Source organism: Amblyomma mixtum, chromosome 5, assembly GCF_055824585.1.
Source record: "Amblyomma mixtum isolate Tamu chromosome 5, ASM5582458v1, whole genome shotgun sequence".
Taxonomy (NCBI): domain Eukaryota; kingdom Metazoa; phylum Arthropoda; class Arachnida; order Ixodida; family Ixodidae; genus Amblyomma; species Amblyomma mixtum.
The window spans coordinates 177100989-177126791 of NC_143016.1; the positions used below are offsets into that span (position 1 = coordinate 177100989).

The window sequence follows — 25803 nt, forward strand, 5'->3', positions numbered from 1 at the left end:
GTTGTTCAGGCTTATGCAACATGTTCTCATGGACGATTTATTGTGCTTGATCATGCTTACATGATTGTGGAGTGGAGAATGACCTGCCTTTACGCACCTAACAAAGTTGACGAGAGGGCAGCCTTTTTTGGAAAAGTTGAGGAGTACTTCACTGTCGAAAGGCAAATGATCGTCATGGGTGATTTCAACTGTGTCTTGGCTGCGCGTGACAAAACAAGTGATAGAATATTCAGAGACATAAGTACCGAAAGACTGTCCGAGTTAGTGGAAAAATGGAATATTGAAGATGTGGCTGATTGTTTAGAGGGTGAGCGGGATGTGCAATTCACGCACTTTCAGCGGACGAGTCACGCACATCTAGACCGTATTTATATGGCGGTAGACCTGCTGCCAAAATGCAACAATTACAAAATTGAACCTGTGTCCTTCTCGGACCACTGTTTGGTACAGTGTAGGATAGGAACAACAAAACGGGACAATGCTTTTAATTGGGACTTGTGGAAATTTAGTGATAAACTGTTAAAGTGTGAACGTTTTTGTTATGGGAGCAGTGGGAACTATGTAAGCAGCAAATTAAAATATACGCAATTGAAAAGGCTAGCTGCTTGAAAAAAGAGCAAAAAATAAAGGAAAAGGATTTAAGAGAACTGCTGCGGAAACTAATTGAGCAGGAGAGTAAAGCTCCTGGTAAGTGGATTGATGACGTAAAGAAAATTAAACAAAAGCTTGAAGTTATGGAACAAGAGCGTTATCGCGGTGCGCTGGTGCGTGCGAGAGCCGAAGAGGCGGTTTTCGGTGAAACGCCAACAAAACGAGCATTGGGCATGGAAAAAGCACGGGCTGAGCGCAATAGGATTGATAAAACTGAATGGGGAGGTGTCGTAGCAGATGACGAAACGCATATAAAGCAAGCTTTTGCTGAATTCTATCAGGCGCTTTTCGCAAAACACGACGTAGACATCGACACATTCAAGGGAAGGTTTCTAGGAGTGATGCCAAGATTAGATGACGAACAGAAACAGAGATTAGAGGCACCAATTACTGAATTCGAAGTGCAAACAGCAATAGAGAATTTAAACTCGGGTAAGTCGCCTGGACCAGACGGTTTAAGTGCGGCTTTCTATAAAGCCTTTAAGCAAGACATTTCCCCTTTGTTAACGGTACTCTTTAATGACGCATATGAATTAAAAGCACTACCTCCTTCCTTTGGCGTATCTTACACTGTCCTAATTGCGAAAACGGAAGATCGTGAAAAGTTAAAGCATGTTACAGCCTACAGGCCGATTTCACTTACGAACGTGGACTACAAGATATTCATGAAGGTGCTAGCAAGGCGGTTACAAAGAGTAATGAATGTGATAGTTAGTTCTCATCAGACGTGCGGGATCAAAGGTCGTTCTATTGTGTCTAATATTCATAAAACAAGATGTGTTCTTGAGTGATGTCATATTACGAACAGTCCTGTTGCTATCCTTCAGTTAGACCTGGAAAAAGCGTTTGATTGCGTGGCACATGAACTTTTGTTTTTAATTTTGGATCACGTGAATGTCGGGTCAGTCATCAGGAAGGGAGTGGCCATGGCGTACCGAAACTGCACAACGAGACTAATAGTAAATAAGAGTTTGGGGGCCCCCATAAGCGTGAAGCGTTCGGTGCGCCAAGGCTGCCCCCTAAGCCCTCTTTTGTTTGGTGTATACATAGAATCCCTGTGTTTGAGCATAATACAGAATGACGGTATTCAAGGTTTTAAGTTACAAGCGACAGAAATTAAGTTGCTGGCTTATGCGGATGACGTAGCTGTTTTCGCTACTGATTATGAGAGCATAAGGAAGGCCATTGATTGTGTTCGGCAATTTAGTCAATCGACAGGAAGTCGAGTTAACTGGGCCAAATGTATTGGCTTCTGGCATGGTGAGTGGCCAACCACTCCTGTTAACTTTGCGAATGTGTCCTGGGTGACGACCTCAGTGAAGTATTTAGGTGTCCCACTGGAATGTTATCAAGATAGCGAACCGCATTGGAAAAGGCAGCTGGAAGACACCCGTGCAAAAACTGACAAGTGGAAAGGGGCTAGGTTATCTACATTTGCCAGAGCTAAAGTGTGCAACTTATTCTTCATCAGCAAGTTGTGGTACGTGATGCAGGTACTGCACTGTTCGCGAGTTAACGTGCAGAAACTGCACCGCATCTTTGCAGTGTTTGTCTGGGCCTCGAGCTGGGAACGATGCAGCCGGACTAATTTGTTCAGAAGTGTAAAAGACGGAGGACTAGGGCTCGGCCATCTGTTTTTGCGCCAAATCGTCAGCAGATTTTTATTCTTTCGAGACGCGAGTGACCCGTTCTTGCGCACAATCTGTCAAGTAAGGCTGGGCCATGCATTACCGGAATGGATTGTTGGAACAGATAACATTCAAGGTCGTATTTTTGGATACACCAGAGAAGTGGTTATGAGTGTTAGATTTCTAGCTGCTCGTTTTTCGCAGCAGTACCTCTCTACTGTAAAAAAGAAAACACTCTATCGGGATTTACGAGATGTTGTTCTGCCTGAACCATTGTACAGGGCCACATACCGTGGAGGCCAGGGCAGTAATGTGTTGAAGAGGGTGAAGAAAATGCAGGTACCAGCAGCAGCCCAAAGCTTCTTTTTCAGATTACACACAGAAACACTGGCCGTGAAAGCATTTATGGAGAAAAAGGGAATGTTTCTTCCTTGGGGTTCAGATTGTCTGATATGTAAGAAGCCAGAGACAATCGATCATGTATTCTTGCACTGCTGGGAAGGCGTCTACTTCTGGGACGTCTTGCAAAGAACGCTGAAGAAAGACTTGCCTCTAGACACGTATGGAATACGGTATCTCCCTCTACAGAACGAAGAGGAAGTGCCTTATGATGCAATACTGCTGCTGGGCCTCCACGCTATTTGGCGCTCACGAATGGCTGGATACCACTGTGAACCGGATGCGAGGCCTGCACGAATTTACTTCCGCGAGAGTGTGCACTGGTTTGTTGAAATACAGAAAACGGGTGCTCACGTTCCTGAGTGGCTCTCGAGGGTAGAGCCCTTGGTGTCCTTAAAGGACTTTTAGCATGACGATGCCTGCAGCAGACGGTTGAGTGTGAGTACCACCTGAAAGGGGTACAATGTAAATTTCCTTTTGTGTTTGTGTACCGTGTCGCAGCCCGACAATAAAGAAAAAAAAAGCAGTCGTGGCCGAGTGGTTAAGGCGATGGACTCGAAATCCATTGGGGTCTCCGCGCACTGGTTCGAATCCTGTCGGCTGCGTGCCCTGGCTGATGAGCTCAAATTTTTTGTTCACATACAGGTCATACATAAAAAAAGAGTTTACAAATGGAGTGTTGCGAATACATCCGCAGTCGTGGCCGGGATTTTGCTTCCGGCCACGCTCGTGAACGGACGCAGGATGCAGGGCTCAGTAGGAGCGGCTACAGCGGCCATGTCTGGCCGCGGAAACAGGTTTTCTGAATCTGAAAACGAGTACAAGGTCATCCTACCAAGTTTACCTACAGATCGTATTGTTTTTAATAGTTTTTCTTCATGCTGACATTCGTGCACGACCGTATCGCGTCGAGGATTTCCGCGATGCATTGGCTCATCTCGAGTTGCTCCCTGACGTGACTCCCTTGGGGGCGTATCGGATGAGTCACGTGTGGGCGGTGACTTTCGACAATGCTCACGCTGTCAAGAGGATGCTCGCCGCTGGGGAAATTCAGGTGAAGGAACGTCGGTGTTTGACAATTGATCCAGCAAACCAAGATGTTCGAATGAAGATTCACTGGCCGCTTCCTGGAGTGCCAGACGAAGACGTGCGAGCGGCCTTTGTGTCGTACGGAAAAGGAAGGGAGGTCAAGGCTGCGAGTTGGCGCGTACAAGGCGTCACCGGCAAAGGGTCGACAACGCGCCTGGTGTCTCTTTCCCTGAAAGCGGGAGTCAAGCTGGACGACCTGCCGCATCAGGTGAGCATCGCTGGTGAATTGGCCCTCGTTGTGGTACCGGCCAGGGCCCCCCTCTGCTTGCGCTGCCGTGGCAAGGGTCATGTTCGGCGGGAATGCAAAATTCCGCGGTGTGGTGCGTGCCGTCGTTTCGGGCATGAGGAGAGTGAGTGTGCGCGAACGTATGCCAGCGTGACCGGGCGCTCTTCTAACGAAAAAGCGTCCAAGCTGATGATGGACGAGCTTGACGCCGAAGAAGCTGCGACGGGAAAGGAAAAAAACGCTGTGGAGACATTGGTGCCCGTTTCAACCAGTGTCGAAGAGCGGAGCGGGCGGCTCAAGTCCGCATCCAGTCTGCCGCAAGACGGATTGCCTGAAGAGAAGGCTGCTGTGTTGGAAGACGCCGCGGCCCTATCTATCGAGGCTTCTGCGGACGCTGAAGGTCAGCAGGAGGAAATGGTGCTCTCTATGGCTGCAAGTAGCAGTCAGGCTGGAAAGCGACCACGAGAAAAGAATTCCGATACACCGCATGCTCCCGATGAAGGCGCTGAGGAACCACCGACGAAAGCTCCTGGAGTGAGGCGTCCGTCTTTCAAGCCGCGGCCTAAAGTTCCGCCCGACCCGCGAGAGGCGGCCAAGCCGCCTCCGTAGTTTTCGGTCGGCGGCGTGCAACTGGGAGCCCTCGCGTGCAACGGGAGCATCGACGGACAACCGGCAGCGTCGCCTTGCAAGTTGCCTAGTCAGCGCAACCATAGACTGTTGTGAGTCCAGCGACGTTTCTGTGCGTAGCCTCCTTGTTCCCAAAGTAAACAATGGGCGGTACAATTTGCTTTGAAAAGAAAATATGGAGGGGAAATAAGATGCAGCATTACGTATAGCCACGCTTAACGTGAGAGGGCTAGCCGCAAAGCGGCGTCAGTATCAACTTAACCATCTTCTTCTAGAAAATGACATCGACATTGCAGCTATACAAGAGACAAATGTAGAATCTGAAGAGCAAACTGACCGCATGTTGTTAACTTTTCGATCCAGATATGACATCTGTGTGAGCCATGCCGTTGGAACTTCTGGGGGTGTTTTGCTGTTGATGCGAAACAGCATTGGCATTGTTGTAGAGTGTGTAAAAGTAGACGCAAGTGGTCGTCTTGTAGTTTGCGATTTTTTCTTTGCTCAAATGAAATGGCGAGTAATCTGTATATATGCCCCGAACAAGCAACAAGAGCGTAGAGTGTTCTTTGAGGAACTTGTTCCCCATGTCAGTACCGATCAAAATTGTGTTTTACTTGGCGACTTTAATTGTGTTTGCATACCTGAAGATAGGGCAAGGAGACAACCTGTGGGCGACTCCAGCGGCTGACGCCCAGTGGTGCTAACAGGCACCTTTAGCAAACTGTGCACCATGCTACCGTTAGCATTACCGGAGTACCAGAAGCCCGTCCCAGCGCTTTTTACTTAAACACGCTGGTCACAGAGCAGAAGTTAGAAGATGTAGGTTTGCTGCTATCAAATTCTAGTCTGCCAAAGTACACTCATTCTCAGCGCGATTCCCATGCTAGACTTGATAGGGCTTACATATCTGTCGTCCTTGTGCCAATGTGTACCCATTACATGGTGAAACATGTATCATTCAATGACCATAGTCTGGTTATGTTTACACTAGGCACAAAACAAAGGAATTCGCGCTTTAACTGGCATTTTTGGAAGATGAATAACAAACTTCTCGAAGACGAGACCTTCGTTAGTAAGACACAAGATAGCATAAGAGAAGTACTGACAAGTGGGGCTAATAGTTTTGTTTACGCGTGGGAGTGTTTGAAAGAAAGCGTTAAGATAAGCGCAATCGAACACAGTACTGCGAAACAACACAAAATGAAACAGGCAGAGAAGCAATTACAATGCCAGCTGGATTTCTTACTCAGTCAAGAATGTGCGCAGCTGGGACTGCGCAGTAAAGAAATCAGAGAAGTTCGGAGGCAGCTGGAAGTACTAGACAATGATAAATACAAGGGAGCAGTAATACAGGCACGGGCAGAAAAGCTTTGGGGTAGTGAAATGCCAACGAAGCGGGCACTAGCGGACGAAAAGAGCTACGCAGCGAAAAATGATATCCAAGAGATAAGATTCGAAAATGCCCTCACCCGAGACAAGGAAATGATTAAAAGGGCGTTCGTTGAACACTACGGAGAATTATTTGGGTGCAGCAAAAAACTGGCAGAGGGTTTTGAAAGCTCGTTTTTGTCACTCATGCCAAAACTTGATGATGAAAGAAAATCAATTCTAGAGGTGCCAATTAGGGTCCAAGAAATTGAAAAAGCCATAGATAATCTTAGCCCGGGCAAGACGCCTGGTCCGGACGGTTTGAGTGCGGCTTTTTATAAGCGGTTCCGACAAGAAGTGGCAGAGGCGCTACACGCCGTTTTAATGGAGGCGTACGAAAAGAAGGAGCTGCCACCGTCTTTCCGACGAGCGCACATAGTCCTAATTCCAAAGAGTAATGATCGCGAGAAGCAGCAGTCGGTTTCGTCTTTCAGACCTATAACGTTAACGAATGTGGATTATAAAATCTATATGAAGGTGCTAGCCAGGAGATTGCAAACTGTCATCAAAGATATAGTGGGACCTCATCAGACTTGTGGCATCAAAGGAAGGACAATAACTACTAACATTCATATCATGAGGAGCATTTTAGAGTGTTGCGACGTTTTCTCAAGACGGGCAGCAGTGTTACAGGTTGATCTGGAAAAAGCTTTCGATCGCGTCCATCACGACACACTTTTCAGCATATTAGAATACGTAAACTTTGGCTCAGTGATTTCGGATGGTGTCAAAATGGCATATAAGGGGTGTTTCGCCAATATTGTAGTAAACAAAGAACTCACTGATTGTATCGAAATCCAGTCCTCTGTCTGCCCTTATCCCCCTTACTATTTGTCATCTATTTGGAGCCGTTTTGCTTGAAGGTGCTGTACAATAAAAGGGTTAGAGGCTTCCAGCTAATGTCAACAGAAGTGAAGGTGCTGTCATACGCTGATGATATTGCTATTATTTGCGAAGACAAAGAAAGTGTCAAGGAGGCCCTGAACGATGCCACATCATACTGCCGATGTACCGGCAGTGTTATAAACTGGAACAAATGTGTGGGTTTCTGGCAGGGGGCGTGGGAAGACACTCCATCCTTATTTGAAAAGGTTCAGTGGTCAGACGCGCCTACAAAATAACTAGGCGTTCCACTTCAGCACTACAAGGACACGACGCAGTACTGGCAAGAAGAAACCCAGCAGGTCCGTTTGAAAACAACAAAATGGGGTGGCAGGGATTTTTCCATTTTTGCTCGCGCAACAGTGTGTCACCTTTTCATTGTCGCGAAAGTATGGTACGTGCTGCAGGCGATGTTTATGACAAGAATGTGTGTTCAGAAGCTGCACAGAGTGTTAGCTGTGTTTGTGTGGGGATCAACCTGGGAGCGCACGAGCCGAACAAACTTGTTTCGCTCAGTGCAGAACGGCGGGTTGGGTCTTGTGCATTTGTTCTTAAGGCAAGTTGTCTCGAGATTCATGTTCCTGCGTGACCAAAATGATCCCTTTTTGAGGACAGTGATGCAGGTGCGGCTGCAAAACTTTTTACCCGAATTTCTGGTGTGTGCGCGCGGGTTTCATCGTGGAGGTGTGCATGGGTATCTGCGTGAAGTCAGTGGAGCTTTTCAAATTCTGAAAGCGCGTTTCTCGATGCAGTACCTTAGTGGTGTAAAACGTAGGCGGCTGTATATGGACCTCTCAGATAAGATGTTACCAGTGCCAATTTATCGCATAATGAATGGTGAAGGTCAGGGTGGGGATGTTCTTAAAAGGGTTAAGAAGATGGCCGTGCGACCATCGGTGAAAACTTTCTTTTCCACTTACATAGTGGCACACTCCCCGTGAAACCATGGTTGGAAGAGAAAGGAATATATGTCCCATGGTCCACAAACTGTATGATATGCCGCAAGCCTGAAACTGTAGACCATATGTTCTTGAACTGTTGGGATGCGGTCTTTCTGTGGGACATCTTGCAAAGGACGTTAAAGAAAGACCTTCCAGTAACGCCGTATGGCATCTGTTTTTTGCCAGTTGTCAACGAAGATGGTGTACCGTATGATCTGTTCATGCTGTTAGTACTGCATGGTGTATGGAAGACACGGATGGGTGTCCATCACGCAGATGAAAATGTGCGACCTGCTAGGGAGTATTTTGTTGAGAGTATTGCTTACCTGAGAGATGGACACCCATGGAACACTATTATGATTTCTGTTTATGCAAGGCCGTAGTGAAAGATAAGAAACAAAGTAACTTCCTCTTACAGTTAGCAAACATAGGTCACAACATTCACCCATATCACACACGGCACACAGAACTCTGGGAAGTTCCCTCATCCCGAACAAACTATGGAATGCAAATGTTGTGTAATGTAATTCCAAGACTGTTAAATAATCTTAATAAAGGCCATACAATGCATGAACATATTAGAAACCTTGACGTCTTGTACAGTTGATTTTATTTATGGTATATGAATTATGATGAATGCAGTTAATGTGTATATGTGTGTGTGAAAGTGGTGTGTATTATGTCGACATTTTTTTACACAGCAATGGAAAATTGCCACTCTCTGGTTTGTCAAATTTGCATGTTATTATAGTATTTATAGAGTTGTCATGTGTTTTGGTAATAATTGTTATCTAATTACTCTAATGGCTTTACAAAATATGTAATTCCTGATGTTTCGCGCATGTACTGCGTCTGCCCTTGTCCATATGTAATAGGGGGTGCGAGCTTGTCAAGCTGCCCGTAAGGCAGCTTTTTTCTCTCGCCCCCTCATGTCCTTTCAGTACATGAAATAAATGAAGTAAGTGTATAAGGAACATGCCAACAAACCCGAATGGTATGCTCTACTGAATGAACGTGTTGCCCTGAAATGGTTTTAACCTACGAGTGCTGTTTTTGTTCAGATAGCACCTTTTAATGTGTTGTGTTCGGTTTTCCTGTCTGGTCGGCAATAAAGAAAAAAAAAGCAGTCGTGGCCGAGTGGTTAAGGTGATGGACTCGAAATCCATTGGGGTCTCCCCGCACAGGTTCGAATCCTGTCGGCTGCGTGCCCTGGTTGATGAGCTGAAATTTTTTATTCACACACAGGTCATACCTACAAAAGGAGTTTACAAAAGGAGTGTTGCGAAGGCATCTGCAGTCGTGGCCGAGATTTTTCCACTTCCGGCCGCGATAGCGAACGGACGCGTGTGAAATGGGCTCCGTTGGAGCGGTATCAGCGGCCGTGTCCGGCCGCGGTAACAGGTTTTCTTCTGCATCGGATGATGAGTATCGTGTTGTTTTGCCTAGTCTGCCTTCAGGGCGTTTGGTTTTGAATACCGTTTTTATGCATGCGGACGTGAGAGCACGGCCCTACCGAGTAGAAGACTTCAGGGACACGCTGGTGAATTTGAATCTGCTCCCCGAGGTTACGGCCTTGGGGGCGTATCAAATGAATCACGTGTGGGCAGTTACCTTCAAGTGTGACGCAGGTGTGCAAAGACTGCTCGCCAACAACGAAGTGCAAGTGAAGAACCATCGCTGCGTTCTCATCGACCCGTCTCACCAGGACCTACGGTTGAAACTGCACTGGCTGCTGCCCACCGTCCCCGACGACGACGTGCGGGCGGCTTTGCTAGTGTACGGGAAAGCGACAGATGTGGTCAAGGAGCGTTGGAGGGTGAATGGTGTGTCTGACAAGAGCTCGACGACCCGGACAGTGACTTTGAAGCTCAAGGCCGGTGTGAAGCCGGAAGATATACCGCATCAGCTTAGGATTGCTGGTGAGCTGGCCCTTGTCGTGGTGCCGGGCAGGGCACCCCTCTGCTTGCGATGCCAGAGCACAGGCCACATAAGGCGTGACTGCAAGGTACCGCGCTGCGTGCTATGTCGTCGCTTTGGCCACGACGAGACCGAGTGCGTGCGTACCTACGCCAGCGTCGCAGGGCCCGCGAGGAGTGACGATAACTCGGAGCTCCTAATGGATGAAGCTGATGCTGAAGCAGCAGCCAAGGCGGAGTCGGAAGACAAAGCTACGGCTGGAAATGAGCCGGCTGAGCAAGCCTCGGGCGAAACAGTACGCCAAGGCACTCCGAACCTCGAAGAAAATGGCACACCTGAGAGAACAGAAGACCCATCGACAGCGAGGTTGGTTCAGGACGAGAAGATAAACGCGACCTCGATGGGAAGCGCCAGCGAGGGGGAGCAGAACATGGACACATCAAACGAGGGCACCGCCGCCGCGGCGACTAAACGCTCGCACGAAGTCGTCGAGGAAGATGACACATCTTCTGGCCCGCCCGTCAACGGAGAGCCACCGTCAAAAGCAGCTCCCGTGCGTCGGTCGACGTTGCGACCTCGGCCGAACATCCCTCCAGACCGGAGGACGACGACGAGGGCGACGACGCCGCCGCCGACGCCGCCGACGCAGCCGCCGCCGCCGGCGGCCTCGTAGTTGTAAGTTTTGGGACTGGACGAGCGCTTGTTCTGGCGCTGAGGATGCTTCTTGTCAACGGTAAGCACCATCCTCTTGGTCTCCTTCCATACTACAATGGCGCTGCCAGATAGAGCTTTGCGATTCGCCACAATCAATGTCCGAGGGCTATGTGCGAGGAGGAGGCAACGGCAGTTATATAGGTTGTCAACGGAAAAAGATTTAGATATTATTGCCGTACAAGAGACGAAAATTGAAGGAGATGTTGAGACCGAGAGTATGGTGCTGCCTTTCATGTCACATTACTACGCGTGTGTGAGCCATGCGGTTGGGAGATCCGCAGGCTGTGTTCTTTTTGTGCGCCAACATTTGGGACTTGAGGTGCAGGCCGTACGGTCGGATATTGCAGGACGTATGGTTCTTTGCGATTTTAGTTTTGGTTCAGTGCTATGGCGGGTGATATGCTTGTATGCTCCTAATGTACTCGAGGAAAGACGACAGATGTTTGAGGGACTCAAAAATTATTGCGATGTCGATCGGAAACTAGTACTGATGGGAGACTTTAATTGTGTTTTAGCGGCGCGAGATAAAGCGAACGATACACCGTACAGAGACGCCAGCACGGCAGAACTTCGAAGCTTAATCGATGAATTTGGGCTCGAAGACGTAGCGGAATGCTTGGAAGAAGACCACTGCGTTCGCTTTACGCATTTCCAAGGAGCCAGTCACGCCCGGCTTGATAGAATGTACGTTTCGGCCGAATTGACAGCGCTTTGCCGAGAGTACCATGTGCAGTCTGTGTCATTCAGCGACCACTGTCTTGTCTGGTTTGATATTAAGAACAAGAAAGAAAATAAAAATAAATTCACATGGGAGTTATGGAAGTTTAACGCGAAGATTTTAGATGACGACGTTTTCAAGGAACAAGTGTCAAGTATGCTTGAAGAAATTAAGGATGATACAGCCACAGTGGTTTGCGAACAATGGGAGACTTTCAAGCAAAAAACTAAAATGAAAGCGTTGGAACGAGCTAGCGCTATAAAGTACGAGAATGATAAGTATGAGACGAACTTACGAAAGAGCCTGCAAATGCTAATAAATCAAGAAAACTCAGCTCCAGGCACGTTCAAGGCTGACATCTGTTCGCTCAAACATAAGCTCGAACAGTTTGATATCGACCGATACCGCGGTGCGCTTGTACGAGCCAGAGCCGATAAAGAGATAACCGGTGAGGCACCAACTAAAAGAGCACTGGCAAGGGAAAGAAAATGGGCCCGCAAGAATGTGATTTCCGAAGTTGAACAAGACGGCATTATTTTGAACGAACAGAACGACATCGAAAATGCTTTCACCCTGTTTTACAAAGGTCTATTTGCGCGTAGAGTGGTAGACTTAGAAAGCTTCAGGACAGAATTCTTGGCTTTAATGCCTAGGATTAATGACAACTCAAAAGAGGTGTTAGAGCGCCCGATTACTGTCGCTGAAATAGAGTTGGCTATTGATGACTTAAAACGAGGGAAGTCACCAGGACCAGATGGATTAGGCACTGAATTCTACAAGACTTTCAAGAATGAATTAGCCCCTATAATAGCCCACCTTTTAGAAGACGCATATGAACGGAAGCGCCTACCGCCTTCTTTCCTGGCCACGCATACAGTTCTCATCCCCAAAACAGAGGATCCAATCGCTTTAAGGCAAGTAAAGTCCTATCGTCCAATCAGCTTAACGAACGTCGACTACAAGATCTATATGAAAGTACTGGCTAAAAGACTTCAAACGGTTATAAAAGAGATTGTTGGACCACACCAGACTTGCGGTATAAGGGATCGGTCAATATTCACTAACATTCACACGGCGAGATGCGTGCTGGAGTGCTGCGATGCACTAAACATGAACGTCGCAATGCTCCAGCTCGATTTGGAGAAAGCGTTCGATCGTGTACCACATGAAATCTTGTTTACACTTTTGCAACACGTCAACGTGGGAGCAGTTATCACAGAGGGTGTCGCGATGGCTTACAGGGGATGCACAACGCGCCTAGTAATCAACAAATCGGTAGGAGCACCGATCGAGGTGCAACGATCCGTGCGACAGGGTTGCCCCCTCTCACCATTACTTTTTGCCTTATATATCGAACCCTTCTGCCTTAGTATAATAGACACCAGCTACGTAAAAGGCTTTAAATTACAGCTAACCGAAGTGAAACTGTTGGCATACGCGGATGATGTGGCGGTTTTCTGCGTTGACAATGAGAGCATCTTGAAAACGGTGGAAATTGTTAAGCGTTTCTGTGATGCCAGCGGCAGCGCTGTAAACTGGGGCAAGTGCCTTGGATTTTGGCACGGTTCTTGGGCGACGAAACCAGGCACTTTCGCCAACATGCAATGGGCTGATACACCAGCGAGGTACCTAGGTGCTCCTTTAGAGTTTTACCGCGACAGTGAGCCCTACTGGCGGAGCCAAGTTGCAGAAGTGCGTGAAAGAACGGAGAAGGTTAAAGGAGGGGACTTGTCTATGTTTGCGCGCAGCACTGTGTGCAATGTGTTTTTTGTTACCAAACTGTGGTATGTGCTAAGTGTTTTGCACTGCTCACGCGCCAATGTACAAAAGTTGCACCGTGTATTGGCCATCTTTGTGTGGGGGTCGGTATGGGAGAGGACAAGCCGTACCAACCTCTTCCGGAGAGTTAGTCAAGGAGGCCTGGGCTTGTCGCATTTATTCCTGAGGCAAGTGGTCAACCGTTTTTGTTTCCTTCGAGATGTGAAGGACCCGTTTTTGCGTACTGTAGTACAGATCAGATTGAGCAGACTTTTACCGGATTTTGTGGTATCTACCGAGTGTATACCAGGAGGTGTTTTTGGATTCCTGAAGGAGGTTGCGGTTTCCTGTAACTTCCTCAGCGCACGATTTTCCTACCAATATCTTGCAAAAGTAAAACGCATACAGCTATACAAGGACCTTACAGACCTGGTTTTTCCTGTGCCACTGTATCGAACAATGTACAGCACCCATCCAGGCAGCGATGTTTTAAAGCGTGTGAAGCGAATGTATGTAGCTCCGGGAGCCAAGTCCTTTTTCTTCAGGCTGCACACCGGAACGTTGGAGGTAAAAACTTGGATGGCAGAGAAAGGATTGTATGTTCCATGGGGTGATCATTGCTTTATATGTAGAAAGCCAGAAACTATCGAGCATGTTTTTTTGGACTGCTGGGGAGGAGTGTTCTTTTGGGACATTCTTCAAAGAACATTGAAAAAAGATCTGCCCCTTGACCCCCGTGGGATTCGTTTCCTAGCAGTGGAAAATGAAGAAGGTGTACCGTTTGACGCAGTAATGCTCATGGGATTGCACTGTATTTGGAAGGCCTGCATGGCGGCCCGACATGCTGACATCGATGCAAGGCCGGCGCAGGAGTACTTTCGCGAGTCTGTAGGCAGATTCTTGGAAACCTACAAAACTTTGAAACAAGTGCCTGAATGGGTACCGAGAATTGAGCCTCTAGTCCATATAAAACGCTTTTAGCGCCCTACGTCAGCCAAGGTGTGGTTGATGGTTTCAGCCCATACCGACGCCATGTACCATTGAGTGTGTGTATACTTCTCTTGTTTTCTTGTGATGTATGTGTCTAAGCAGGCAATAAAAAAAAAAAAAAAAAAAGTCGTGGCCGAGTGGTTAAGGCGATGGACTCGAAATCCATTGGGGTCTCCCCGCACAGGTTCGAATCCTGTCGGCTGCGTGCCCTGGTTGATGAGCTGAAATTTTTTATTCACACACAGGTCATACATACAAAAGGAGTTTACAAAAGGAGTGTTGCGAAGGCATCTGCAGTCGTGGCCGAGTGGTTAAGGCGATGGACTCGAAATCCATTGGGGTCTCCCCGCACAGGTTCGAATCCTGTCGGCTGCGTGCCCTGGTTGATGAGCTGAAATTTTTTATTCACACACAGGTCATACATACAAAAGGAGTTTACAAAAGGAGTGTTGCGAAGGCATCTGCAGTCGTGGCCGAGTGGTTAAGGCGATGGACTCGAAATCCATTGGGGTCTCCCCGCACAGGTTCGAATCCTGTCGGCTGCGTGCCCTGGTTCATGGGCCGATATTTTTTATTCACAAAAGGTCATACATACAAAAGGAGTTTACAAAAAGAGTGTTGCGAAGGCATCTGCAGTCGTGGCCGAGTGGTTAAGGCTATGGACTCGAAATCCATTGCGTTCTCTCCGCACAGGTTCGAATTCTGTCGGCTGCGTGCCCTGGTTGATGAGCTGAAATTTTTTATTCACACGCAGGTCATAAATACAGAAGGAGTTTACAAAAGGAGTGTTGCGAAGGCATCTGCTATTTAAGCACTGATAATGAGGATGGGGCACCTTTTGATCTCATAATGCTCTTGGGCCTCCACTGTATATGGCGCTCCAGAATGGTAGGCTACCATTGTGACAAAGACGCACGACCGGCCCGAATTTATTTTCGGGAAAGCATGGACTGGTTTCTTGCAATCCAAAAAGCAGCTGCGGAGCCTCCCGAGTGGCTCTCAAGACTAGAGCCGTTGTGTATGTTGCGGGAATTTTAAGCTGACGAAGCCAGTCTCGTGCTGGTTGACCACGACAGTGTCGTATGTATATAGCGTTATGTGTATTTTTGTTGTGCAATGTCATGAGCCAAAGACAGGCAATAAAGAAAAAAGCAGTCGTGGCCGAGTGGATTCCACTTCCGGCTTTCGAGCGATACGGTCGCGGGATGTCTGGCTCGTCACGAGCGGTATCAGCGGCCCAGCCGGGCAGCGGGAACAGGTTTTTCGATGCCTCGGCCGACGAGTATCAGGTTATTCTACCAAGTTTGACAACCGTTCGTATCGCGCTGAATACTGTTTTCATGCATGGTGATGTGAGGGCTCGGCCTTACCGAGTCGAAGATTTCAGGGACGCTTTGGTGCTGCTTGGTGTGCTCCAAGATGTGGTTGCGCTGGGGGCGTACCAAATGAATCACGTTTGGGCGGTGACGTTGAAGGACACGGAGACGACACGTAAGCTACTGGCCTTCAACGAGGCGAAGGTAAAGGATCGCCGGTGTCTAATCGTCGACCCGAATAACCAGGCTGTCCGTTTGAAGATGCACTGGTTGCTTTATGGCATGGAAGATGAAGATATACGTGCAGCGCTGTTGCCGTTCGGGAAAGTGACGAACATCACCAGAGAAAGGTGGCGTGCACCGGGCGTAAGTGAAAAGGGCTCGACCACACGCACCGTGTCCCTGAATCTTAAGGCCGGTGTAAAGCTTGACGATATCCCTCATCAGCTAAAGGTAGCAGGTGAGCTTGCTCTTGTCGTCGTGCCTGGCAGGGCGCCGCTCTGCCTCAGCTGCAAGACCACTGGGCACATCCGTAAGGATTGCCAGGTTCCGCGTTGCGCTCTTTGCCGCAGGTACGGTCACGACGAGACGCAGTGCGTCAAGACGTACGCGAATGTAACCGGGCCTGCGACGAGTGACATTTCGGAGCTCCTCATGGATGAGGCGGATGCCGAAGAAGCAGCTGGCCAGAAAAGCGAGAAGGCTGCAGTAAAAGGGTCTCTTACGCCTCTGACCCCTTCATCTGAGACTAAAGACACCGAAGAAATTGGCAAGGAGCCACAAGTTCCTGTGGCTTGTGTGGCTACGTCAAGCGGGTCCAGAATCAGCGACGCAGCTGCAGGCGCAGGTGACACCCTCAACACGTTGGCAGCCTCTGAGGTAGCAGCCATGGAGGACGTCGAGGCAGCGAGCAGCGGTGCTGCATCAAAGCGTGCTCATGAGGACAGTGCGGACGGAACTGAGGCTCCCGAGACAGTGGCCGACGAGGAACCACCCACAAAAGCGGCTTTTCCGACGCGGCGGGCGCCCTTTCGTCCTCGGCCGAACGTGCTCTCAGAGAACCGGGTGGCGGGGGCGCCACCCCCTTCTCAGTCCTGAGGCAGCTGTGACGGCGTGGTGCCAAGCCACTGCCTCGGCTAAAGGTATGACCATGCTCCCGGGTTTTCTCCCCTAAGCGATGATACGGCTCGAAAGAGCAGTTCGATTCGCGACTATTAATGTTCGAGGGCTGGCTGCGAAAAGGAAGCAAAATCAGTTGTTTCGTTTGTTTAGCGAGCAGGAGTTAGACATAGTCGCTGTACAGGAAACAAAAGCTGATGATGAGGAGGAAGCCGGGAGAATGGTTAGTCAGTTTACAACGAGGTACAATGCTGTTGTTAGCCACGCTGTCGGAGCGTCAGCAGGATGTGTTCTCTTTGTGCGCCAGTGTCTTGATGCCGTGATTCAGTCCGTCATGACATGTGGGTCGGGTCGTCTTGTGGTTTGTGATGTATCGTTTGGATCTTGTGAATGGCGTGTAATCTGTATGTACGCGCCAAATAACATGAATGATCGACGCGAGTTTTTTGAAAGCCTTCGCCAATGTTGCAACTGCCAGAGGCTTGTTGTTATGATTGGAGATTTCAACTGTGTGCTTTCAGCGGATGGCAAAACAAGTAGCCGATCGTTCAGTGATGCTAGCACAACTGTTATTGCTGATCTGATAAATGAGTGTGGTCTGGAAGACGTGGCCGAATGCTTGGGGGCTGGACGCACTGTTCAGTTCACACATTACCAGGCATCTAGTCATGCTCGCTTAGATAGGGCATATGTATCCCTTGACCTTGTACCTTTGTGTCTGGAGTATCAGGTACGCCCAGTGTCATTTAGTGATCACTGTTTGGTCACGGTCACGATCGGTAATAAGGAAAACAAGGGAAAGAAATTCAACTGGCAAATGTGGAAACTAAACTCGAAATTATTGGAGGATGACGGCTTCATGAATGATGTAGAACGACTTGTTGCGAATATGAATCAGGAGAGGGTAACAAAACTTGCAGCGAAGTGGGAGGGTTTTAAACAAGAATTTAAACTAATGGCAATGGAACGAGGAAGCGCAGTGGCAAGAGAAAAACGAGCTGAAGAAAATGCATTGCGCGCAAACCTGCAACGCCTAATGCAAGAAGAGTGCAAGAGACCGGGTTTGTTCATCACAGATATTCGAGCGCTCAAACACAATCTTGAGATGTTAGATGCGGAGCGATATCGTGGTGCACTTGTCAGAGCGAGATCTAAACACCTGATAAGGGGAGAAGTGCCTACAAAAAGAGCGTTAAGCACAGAAAAGTGGCACGCTCGTAGAAATCACATTGCAGAAGTGGAATGGAAAGGGCGTGTCACGAGCGACTCGAAGGAAATAGAACGGGCTTTTTTTGAATATTATGCAGAGCTGTTCTCTCGAAGTGCAGTTGACGTTGAACGCTTCAAAGCAGAGTATATGCCCTTACTGCCGCGGCTCGATGAGACGACCAAAGAATTGTTGGAACAGCCTATTACGCTGCAAGAAGTGAATAGTGCAATCGAAAACCTAAATCCCGGGAAGTCGCCGGGGCCAGACGGGATTAGCGCAGCCTCTTACAAAGCGTGTAAAGGACTGCTGTCACCAGTTCTCCAAGCGGTCTTTAACGAAGCGTATGATCTGAAAACGCTGCCTCCATCCTTTGCTTCATCCCACACAGTTTTAATTCCAAAGACAGATGACATAAATAAGTTACGTAGTGTCAAATCGTACCGACCAATAAGTCTCACCAATGTTGATTATAAGATTTTGATCAAAGTACTAGCTAAAAGACTACAAACCGTGATAAAAGATACTGTGGGAGACCACCAAACATGTGGAATTAAAAGCAGATCTATTTTCACCAACATTCACGTCGCCCGTAGTATTCTAGAATGTTGCGATGCTGCAGGAGATGGAGTAGCAATGCTCCAGATTGATTTTGAGAAGGCATTCGATAAAGTGCCCCATGATGTTCTTCTCTGTCTACTGTACCATGCTAATGTCGGGAACGTTATTAAAGAGGGCGTGGCCATGGCTTACGAGGCCTGCACAACCAGGCTAATAGTAAACAAATCCGTGGGGGAGAGAATTGAAGTACAGCGCTTAGTACGCCAGGGCTGCCCCCTCTCTCCCCTCCTATTTTGTTTGTTTTTAGAATCCTTTTGTCTGAGCATCATAAATCACGAGCAAATACGAGGTTTCAAACTACAGCAAGCAGTAGTGAAAGTGCTTGCTTATGCAGATGATGTCGCGGTTTTTTGTACTGATTACAACAGCATCACACAAGTTGTAAAAACTGCAAGAGATTTTTGTGCTGCAAGCGGGAGCTCAGTTAACTGGGCAAAGTGCTTGGGTTTCTGGCATGGCGACTGGTCTGTGACCCCCGGTACTTTCGCCAGTATTAGCTTTGTGACGACCCCCGTCAGTTACCTCGGAGCTCCACTTCGATTCTACCGAGACAGTGACCCATACTGGAGAAGTTAATCGACTGAGCTTCAGGAGAAAGTGGGGAAATGGAAAGGGTGGAACTGGTCAATATTTTCTAGAGCAACTACTTGCAACTTATTTTTAATCAGCAAAATTTGGTACGTACTGCAAGTACTACACTGCTCGAGAGTCAATGCTCAGAAGTTGCACCGTGTGTTCGCTGTTTATGTGTGGGGGTCCTCTTGGGAGAGGACAAGTAGGACAAACCTTTTTCGGCAAGTCAGTTCAGGAGGCCTTGGGCTTGCTCACATTTTTCTGCGCCAAATCGTCCATCGTTTTATGTTTCTCAGAGAAACAAAGGACCCGTTTCTCCGTGTCGTCTGTCAGTTGCGCTTGGGACGAGCTCTACCGAATCTCGTTGTCTCGACTGACTACATACCAGGAGGCATTTATGGCTTCCTAAAGGAAGTTGTTCTGGCTTGCAGATTTTTGACTGTCCGTTTTTCGTTAGAATATTTGTGTGGTGTCAGTCGGAAAAAGCTGTACAAAGATTTGTGTGATGTTGTGCTTCCTGAGCCATTGTATAGGACGATGTTTTCTTTCCAAAAAGGGAAAAATGTTTTGAAAAGAGTGAAGACGATGCCGGTGCCGGCTGGGGCTAAGACGTTCTTTTTTAAGCTCCACACCAGTACGCTAACGGTCAAAAAGTGGATGGACCAGAAAGGACTTTTTGTGCCTTGGGGGGTGCACTGCATCATATGCCGAAAGGACGAAACCATCGAGCATGTGTTTCTGGAGTGCTGGGACGCCATTTTTCTTTGGGATGTTCTCCAGCGGACACTAAAAAAAAGAACTCCCCCTGAACCCACATGGCATCAGGTTCCTCCCAGTAGAGAGTGATGATGGCACACCTTTCGATCTTATCATGTTATTTGCCTTGCATAGCATATGGAAAAGCAGAATGTCTGTTGAGAATGGTGACATTGATGCTCGTTCAGCACGACAGTTCTTTAGGGAAAGTATTAGAAGCTATGTAAATGAGCAAAAAGTGCAGAAATGTGTGCCTGAATGGCTGGAACGCGTGGAAGTGCTGATAAATCTCAGAGACTTTTAATCGCATAAATTCAGCCGAAGGACGGCTGAAGAATATTATGATTGTGATATGAAAGCTTGTCCTTCCTTTCTGTGATCTTGTTTGGTGTTTGGATGAACAATTCAGGCAATAAAGAAAAAGAAAAGTCGTGGCCGAGTGGTTAAGGCGATGAACTCGAAATCCATTGGGGTCTCCCCGCACAGGTTCGAATCCTGTCGGCTGCGTGCCCTGGTCGATGAGCTGAAATTTTTTATTCACACACAGGTCATACATACAAAAGGAGTTTACAAAAGGAGTGTTGCGAAGGCATCTGCAGTCGTGGCCGAGTGGTCATTCTACTTCCGGCTACCGTTCGGTGCGGACGCACAATCATGGGCTCCAACGGAGCAGCGACAGAGGCCCTCTCCGGCCGCGGTAACAGGATTGAACACGCTGAAGATGAGTATCAGATTATTTTGCCGACTTTGCCTACAGGACGTGTTGTTCTCAACACCGTTTTTTTGCACGCTGACGTGCGAATGCGACCGTACAAGGTCGAAGATTTCAGGGATGCTCTCGCCAACGTTGGCGCGCTCCGCGACGTGGTAGCGTTGGGGGCGTACCATATCAACCACGTCTGGGCGGTGACGTTCGACTCTGCGGATGGTGCTAAGAAATTGGCTGCGCTGAAGGAGCTGAAGGTTAAAGAACGCCGTTGCCTTAACGTCGACCCCAAGGACCAGCAGCTCTAGTTGCGGCTCCACTGGTTGCTACACGGCGTACCCGATGAAGATGTCCGAACGGCTTTCGCGGCGTACGGAAAGGTGACGGAGGTGACGCGGGAGCGTTGGCGCGTCGAAGGCGTCAAGGAGAAGGGCTCGACTACGAGGACCATTCTTCTGAAAATGAAACCTGGCATGAAAGTGGACGACCTGCCTCATCAGTAGAGACCGCATTTTAGGCAAATGCCTATTTTTTTCAACGCTTCGTAGGCGCACCATTTTTACATATGAGCACGAATTAGGCGTTGACAATATGTTTAATACTGTTTTTATAGTGCCTATAAATGCCTATTTTGGGTGTCAGTGCCTATAAATGCCTATTTCCGACGTCGGTGCCTAAAAATGCCCTATTTTACAGAAAAGGGGCCTTAATACGCTGTGGTTTTGCTTTCAAATTCTGTTTGCTTTCGAATCGATTTCCGTTTTGAGTAGAACACGTCCGTGGCAACATGAGATGACCTCGTCAGTTGGCTGTGGTGAACACTGCACCTACGCCGGCTGCGTACACAATACCAACCACGTCAGCCGAAAATATCGAATCAACCTTTTTCCTATTTTCTGTCATTTTATCGTAGCGGCTTGTTGATGATTTGGCTGTTAAAGTGGTAGTTGACCAGATGGCACCACATTTCGGAAAGTATACAGATCAAGTTATAGGTTCGTCCAAATAATTCCCAGTTGTTTCCAATTGAAACCAACTGTAAAATGTTCCATAAACCTGCTGGAAACAGTTTAACTGGTTAAAATTTCCACCTGGGTAACCTGCCTTACTTTCGTTCCTTGTGCCCCAGCCGCATGCCATCTTCATCAAATGGCATTTGGCGGTAATCTTGTTGGAGCAGGCCACACTAGACAGCTGGCAGTCGTGCATGCATACGAAAACGCATTCGTGCACTCAAACCATAAAGTAAATGACTCAATGACTGCTTCCATTGCTTTAACAGTGATTTCTAGATGGATGATGTTTATTTTACCATGGATCCTCGTGGATGTACCTAGACCCGTGCAAAACTATGATTCTTTTCGACATATTCCGCATCGAGCAGCACTGTGTGTAACATTTTCTAGCATCTCGTATTCATGGTTTCCAGACACTTCTAATGGCAAGCACCATTTGATAGTCGCTTGGCTCCAGACACGTGAAGCCACAAACTATAAAACACTGTTTACACAAATGACAACATATTTATTAATGTTGAAGCATCGTGTATGACTGCAGTAAATAAGTTCAATTCCTGTGTGAGCGAAGACAGAACTCATATGTCAGATGCTTTGCACTCACAACATTCCTATCAATTCCTAAATACATGGCCTCCTGTTAAGGTGTTCATCGTTTCTACTTTTGTACACGACAAGCGAATTGTTTGTTCCGAGGTATACCAAAGTGTGTCTTATTGTGTCGTCTTTCTGTGCGCATAAAAGAAATCTGAGTATGAACCAACTAGCCCCACAACGCATATTACTGGATACCAAAGTGTTTTAAAAGAATTGGTAACCGTCCCTTTTGCTCTGCTGAAGCATGTGTATTGTACGAAAAGTTGCACGACAGCTTTAAAAAAATACGGCTTCTAATGTTCGCACCTTGCTTAAGGTCCAAAATAATTCCTGCTGTGTTTTTGTTTTATTGTACGGCAGATATTGCGCGCTGAAGTTCGGAACTGTGTGCACTTTTGATAAAGTTTATAGTGCCTATTTTTCTCCGTTAGGTGCCTAAAATGCAATTTTAGCCGCCTATTTATGGCGCCTAAAACGTGCTTTTTAGTGCCTAAAAATCCGGCCTCTACTCATCAGGTACGAGTCGGTGGCGAATTGGCCCTCGTTGTGGCGCCTGGACGCCCAATGCAATGCCTACGTTGTCGCGGCACAGGACACGTCCGACGGGAGTGCAAGGTGCCCCGGTGCTCAAAATGCCGGCGGTTCGGCCACACTGAGGTCGAGTGCGTTCGCACGTACGCGACAGCTACAGGGCCTGTACTCACGGACAAGGCGGCTGATTTGACCATGGACGTGGTTGAGGCAGAGGATGCGGCGAAAGGCACTGACTCAGCCGATAAGGGCCAGGCAGTGACGGCCTCTTCAAAACCGGGCAGCGGTGACGCCAAGGGCAACGACGCAACCAGAGAGTCCGAGGGCGCCGAACCGTCAAGGAGCGCGGATAACCCAGACAAGGGCGGCGCACACACTGCTAGCGTCACCGCAGCAGCTAAGCGACCCCACAACCAGACCGGCGGCTATAGAGACAAAGTGACAGTAACCAACGTCGAGGAGCCGCCAGCGAAAACGGCCCAAGGGCGGCGGCCCAGTTTCAAGCCGCGGCTTAATGTCTCGTCGGAAAAGCGGGTCGACGACAAGGGGCCTGTGCAGCAGAGCCAGGCTCTTGCACCGGATGGTTCTGGTGGCGGCGACGGCGTCTAGCTGCGTGCTAGACGTGAGCGGTAAGCACCGATCTCTCGGTCTCATCACTCTCTATAAAAATGGCTACTGCGCTTAAGCTCACGATGGGTACGCTCAATGTGAGGGGTCTAGCGGGTAAAAAGAAGCAGAGCCAAGTTTACCGCCTCCTAACAGACCGTGGGATTGATGTTCTTGCTATCCAAGAAACAAAAGTGGAAGGGGACAAAGCATAGAGTTTCTTACTACTACCTAGAGGGAAAGCTGGCGGCGCTGCACTTCAGCCAACATGGACGCTCAAAGCATCATGGGGCGGTGAGCTACTTGTTGCGGCACAGTCGTAGTTTTTTGGGAACACAGAGTGGCAGTACTAAGGCGTTTCATTCCGAAAACGTAGTTCGTGTGTGCGCAGACGACTTTCGCGCGAACGCAGTGTGCAAAAGCCATAGTAGTGAAGACGCGACGACACACGACGCCAATAAAAGGTTTTACTCTTCCGAAATGCCATTAAAAAACCTCTTAAAGTATCTAAACAACAAAATTTTTTTTGAAAACTTATTTACTTTTAAAAGTGCGCCTGTTAATTACGAAATATTAGTTTTTTTAGTCTTCATCACTTGGCCAATAGGAAAGCTAGTCATGTCTTATTTTAGGCAAACTTTGCACTTAAATGCTTTTCTGCTCGTTTGTTGCAATCATTAGACAAGATATTGAATGTTAGGACGTTTGTAGCTATCAAACAGCTTTATTTTTTTATTATTTTTTGGCCAAAAGTTACAGTTCCGCAACAAGTAGCTCACCGCCCCATGATGCTTTGAGCGCCCATGGTGGCTGAGGTGGTCACGTGGGGTCTCCATGCAAACTCCCATAGACGGCTTGCCAGCTTTCCCTCTAGGTAATAGTAAGAAACTCTATGGGACAAAGAGACCGGGATTTTAATGCAGCGTTTTACGGCCAGATATTACGCAGTCGTTAGCCACGCAAATGGCACATCGGCCGGATGTATTATTTTTGTTAAAAAACTGCCGAGTCTTAAGGTGCAGGCGCATTTTTCATGTCCATCGGGGCGATGTGTAGTGGTTGACTTTTGTTTTGCGAGGGTTGAATGGCGATTCATTTGCATTTATGCGCCCAACGTGCTGGAGGAGCGAGTCGTGTTTTTTTAAAGTATCTAGCAATATCTAAGCACTGAAAAACAGGTAGTTCTTCTGGGTGATTTTAACTGTGTTTTGAATGCTGCTGATAAAACCAGCACACGTTCCCACCGGGATGGAAGTACCGATGTTTTGAGCCAATTACAGATCTTTTTGCCTTGGAGGACGTGGCCGAATGTGTGGAAAGCACGCGTAATGTTTGGTTCACGCATTTTCAACGCAGTAGTCATGCTCGTCTCGATAGAGTCTATGTATCTTTAGATCTGGTGCAAAAATGCAATAGTTATGATGTCGTGCCCGTGATTTTCTCAGATCACTGCATGGTGCAACGCAATATAGGAAGTTAAAAGACGATCTAGTGTATTTCAGTGGGACTTATGGAAATTAAATAACCAGCGTTTACGGGACGAAACATTCACTGAGATGGTAAAAGTAGAAGTAAATAAAGTAACGTGCGACGGCATACACATAAGGGGGATGCAATGGGAAATTTGCAAAAAAAAATAAGATAAAAGCTATCGACAGAGCTAGCTGTATAAAATACCAAGAAAAGTTACACGAAGCACAATTAAGGTCCCTGCTTGACAAATTATTTGCTGAGGAGTGCAAATCACCGGGTATGTTCTTAGACGATATAAAAAAAATCAAGCAAAAGATAGAAGTGATTGAAGAAGACCGATATCGAGGTGCGCTTGTGCGCGCGAGAGCCGAAGAATTTGCTACTTGTGAGACGCCCACAAAGCGAGAACTGGGAATAGGAAGAGCGCGCGCACGGCGCAATCACGTAGCAGAAGTTGAGAGGGGAGGCCAAACGGTGTATGACAACGACAGTATCGCGCAAGCCTTTTTTGATCATTATCAAATGCTTTTTGCCCAGCATCGAGTAGATGTGGCACGGTTCAAAGAAGATTTTTTGGAGGCTATGCCTCGTGTAGACGATGAAGACAAAGATTGGAGCGAGCGATTAGTGAAGCCGAAGTAGAACGGGCCATAGATGAATTGAACGCGGGAAAGTCGCCTGGACCTGACGGGCTGAGCGCGGCGTTTTACAAAACATTTAAGAACGATCTAGCACCAATACTGACCGCTGCGTTCAACGAAGCTTATAAATTACATTCACTTCCCGCATCGTACGCGTCATCTCACACCGTACTTATTCCGAAAACCGAGCAGATAGAAAAATTAAGACAGGTGTCCTCTTACAGGCCGATCGCTTTGACAAACGTGGATTATAAGATATACATGAAGGTTCTAGCGGCCAGGTTACAAACCGTCATACGGGTATTAGTTGGCTCACACCAAACATGCGGGATAAAAGGGCGTTCCATTGTAAATAACATCCACAAAGCAAAGTGCGTGCTCGAGTGCTGTGATACCACGCAAGACCGTGTGGCAGTCCTCCAGCTCGACCTCGAGAAAGCTTTTGATTGTGTGTCTCATGAACTTTTGTTTTGTGTTCTAGACCATATTAATGTCGGGTCAGTAATTAGTGAGGGAGTTGCCATGGCTTACAATAACTGCAGTACAAGATTAATTGTAAATAAGAAGTTGGGGGCCCCCATAAGCGTACAACGTTCGGTGCGCCAAGGCTGCCCCCTCAGCCCTCTGTTGTTTTGTATATATATTGACGCATTGTGTCTAAGAATTATTGAAA

At 47.8% G+C, this 25803-nt stretch overlaps 2 protein-coding genes, 5 non-coding genes and 1 pseudogene across 7 annotated transcripts; all 8 read left to right on the plus strand.

The window, feature by feature from the left end:
• The first annotated feature begins 3201 nt into the window (after nucleotides 1-3201).
• On the plus strand, nucleotides 3202-3283 carry TRNAS-CGA (transfer RNA serine (anticodon CGA)). Its single transcript has one exon. It is a non-coding gene; the product is annotated as a tRNA-Ser (tRNA).
• Nucleotides 3284-6947: 3664 nt separating this feature from the next.
• On the plus strand, nucleotides 6948-8908 carry LOC149344820 (uncharacterized; annotated as a pseudogene).
• An 86-nt stretch (nucleotides 8909-8994) lies between these two features.
• TRNAS-CGA (transfer RNA serine (anticodon CGA)) lies at nucleotides 8995-9076 on the plus strand. Its single transcript has one exon. It is a non-coding gene; the product is annotated as a tRNA-Ser (tRNA).
• A 128-nt stretch (nucleotides 9077-9204) lies between these two features.
• Nucleotides 9205-10491, plus strand: LOC149344822 (uncharacterized). Its single transcript, XM_089547310.1, has one exon. The coding sequence runs from the start codon at nucleotides 9223-9225 to the stop codon at nucleotides 10459-10461; it is 1239 nt and encodes a 412-aa protein (XP_089403436.1). The 5' UTR covers nucleotides 9205-9222; the 3' UTR covers nucleotides 10462-10491.
• A 3770-nt stretch (nucleotides 10492-14261) lies between these two features.
• TRNAS-CGA (transfer RNA serine (anticodon CGA)) lies at nucleotides 14262-14343 on the plus strand. Its single transcript has one exon. It is a non-coding gene; the product is annotated as a tRNA-Ser (tRNA).
• An 88-nt stretch (nucleotides 14344-14431) lies between these two features.
• Nucleotides 14432-14513, plus strand: TRNAS-CGA (transfer RNA serine (anticodon CGA)). The gene has a single exon. It is a non-coding gene; the product is annotated as a tRNA-Ser (tRNA).
• An 87-nt stretch (nucleotides 14514-14600) lies between these two features.
• Nucleotides 14601-14682, plus strand: TRNAS-CGA (transfer RNA serine (anticodon CGA)). Its single transcript has one exon. It is a non-coding gene; the product is annotated as a tRNA-Ser (tRNA).
• A 491-nt stretch (nucleotides 14683-15173) lies between these two features.
• On the plus strand, nucleotides 15174-16382 carry LOC149344826 (uncharacterized). The gene has a single exon (XM_089547312.1). The coding sequence runs from the start codon at nucleotides 15174-15176 to the stop codon at nucleotides 16380-16382; it is 1209 nt and encodes a 402-aa protein (XP_089403438.1).
• Nucleotides 16383-25803: the final 9421 nt, after the last annotated feature.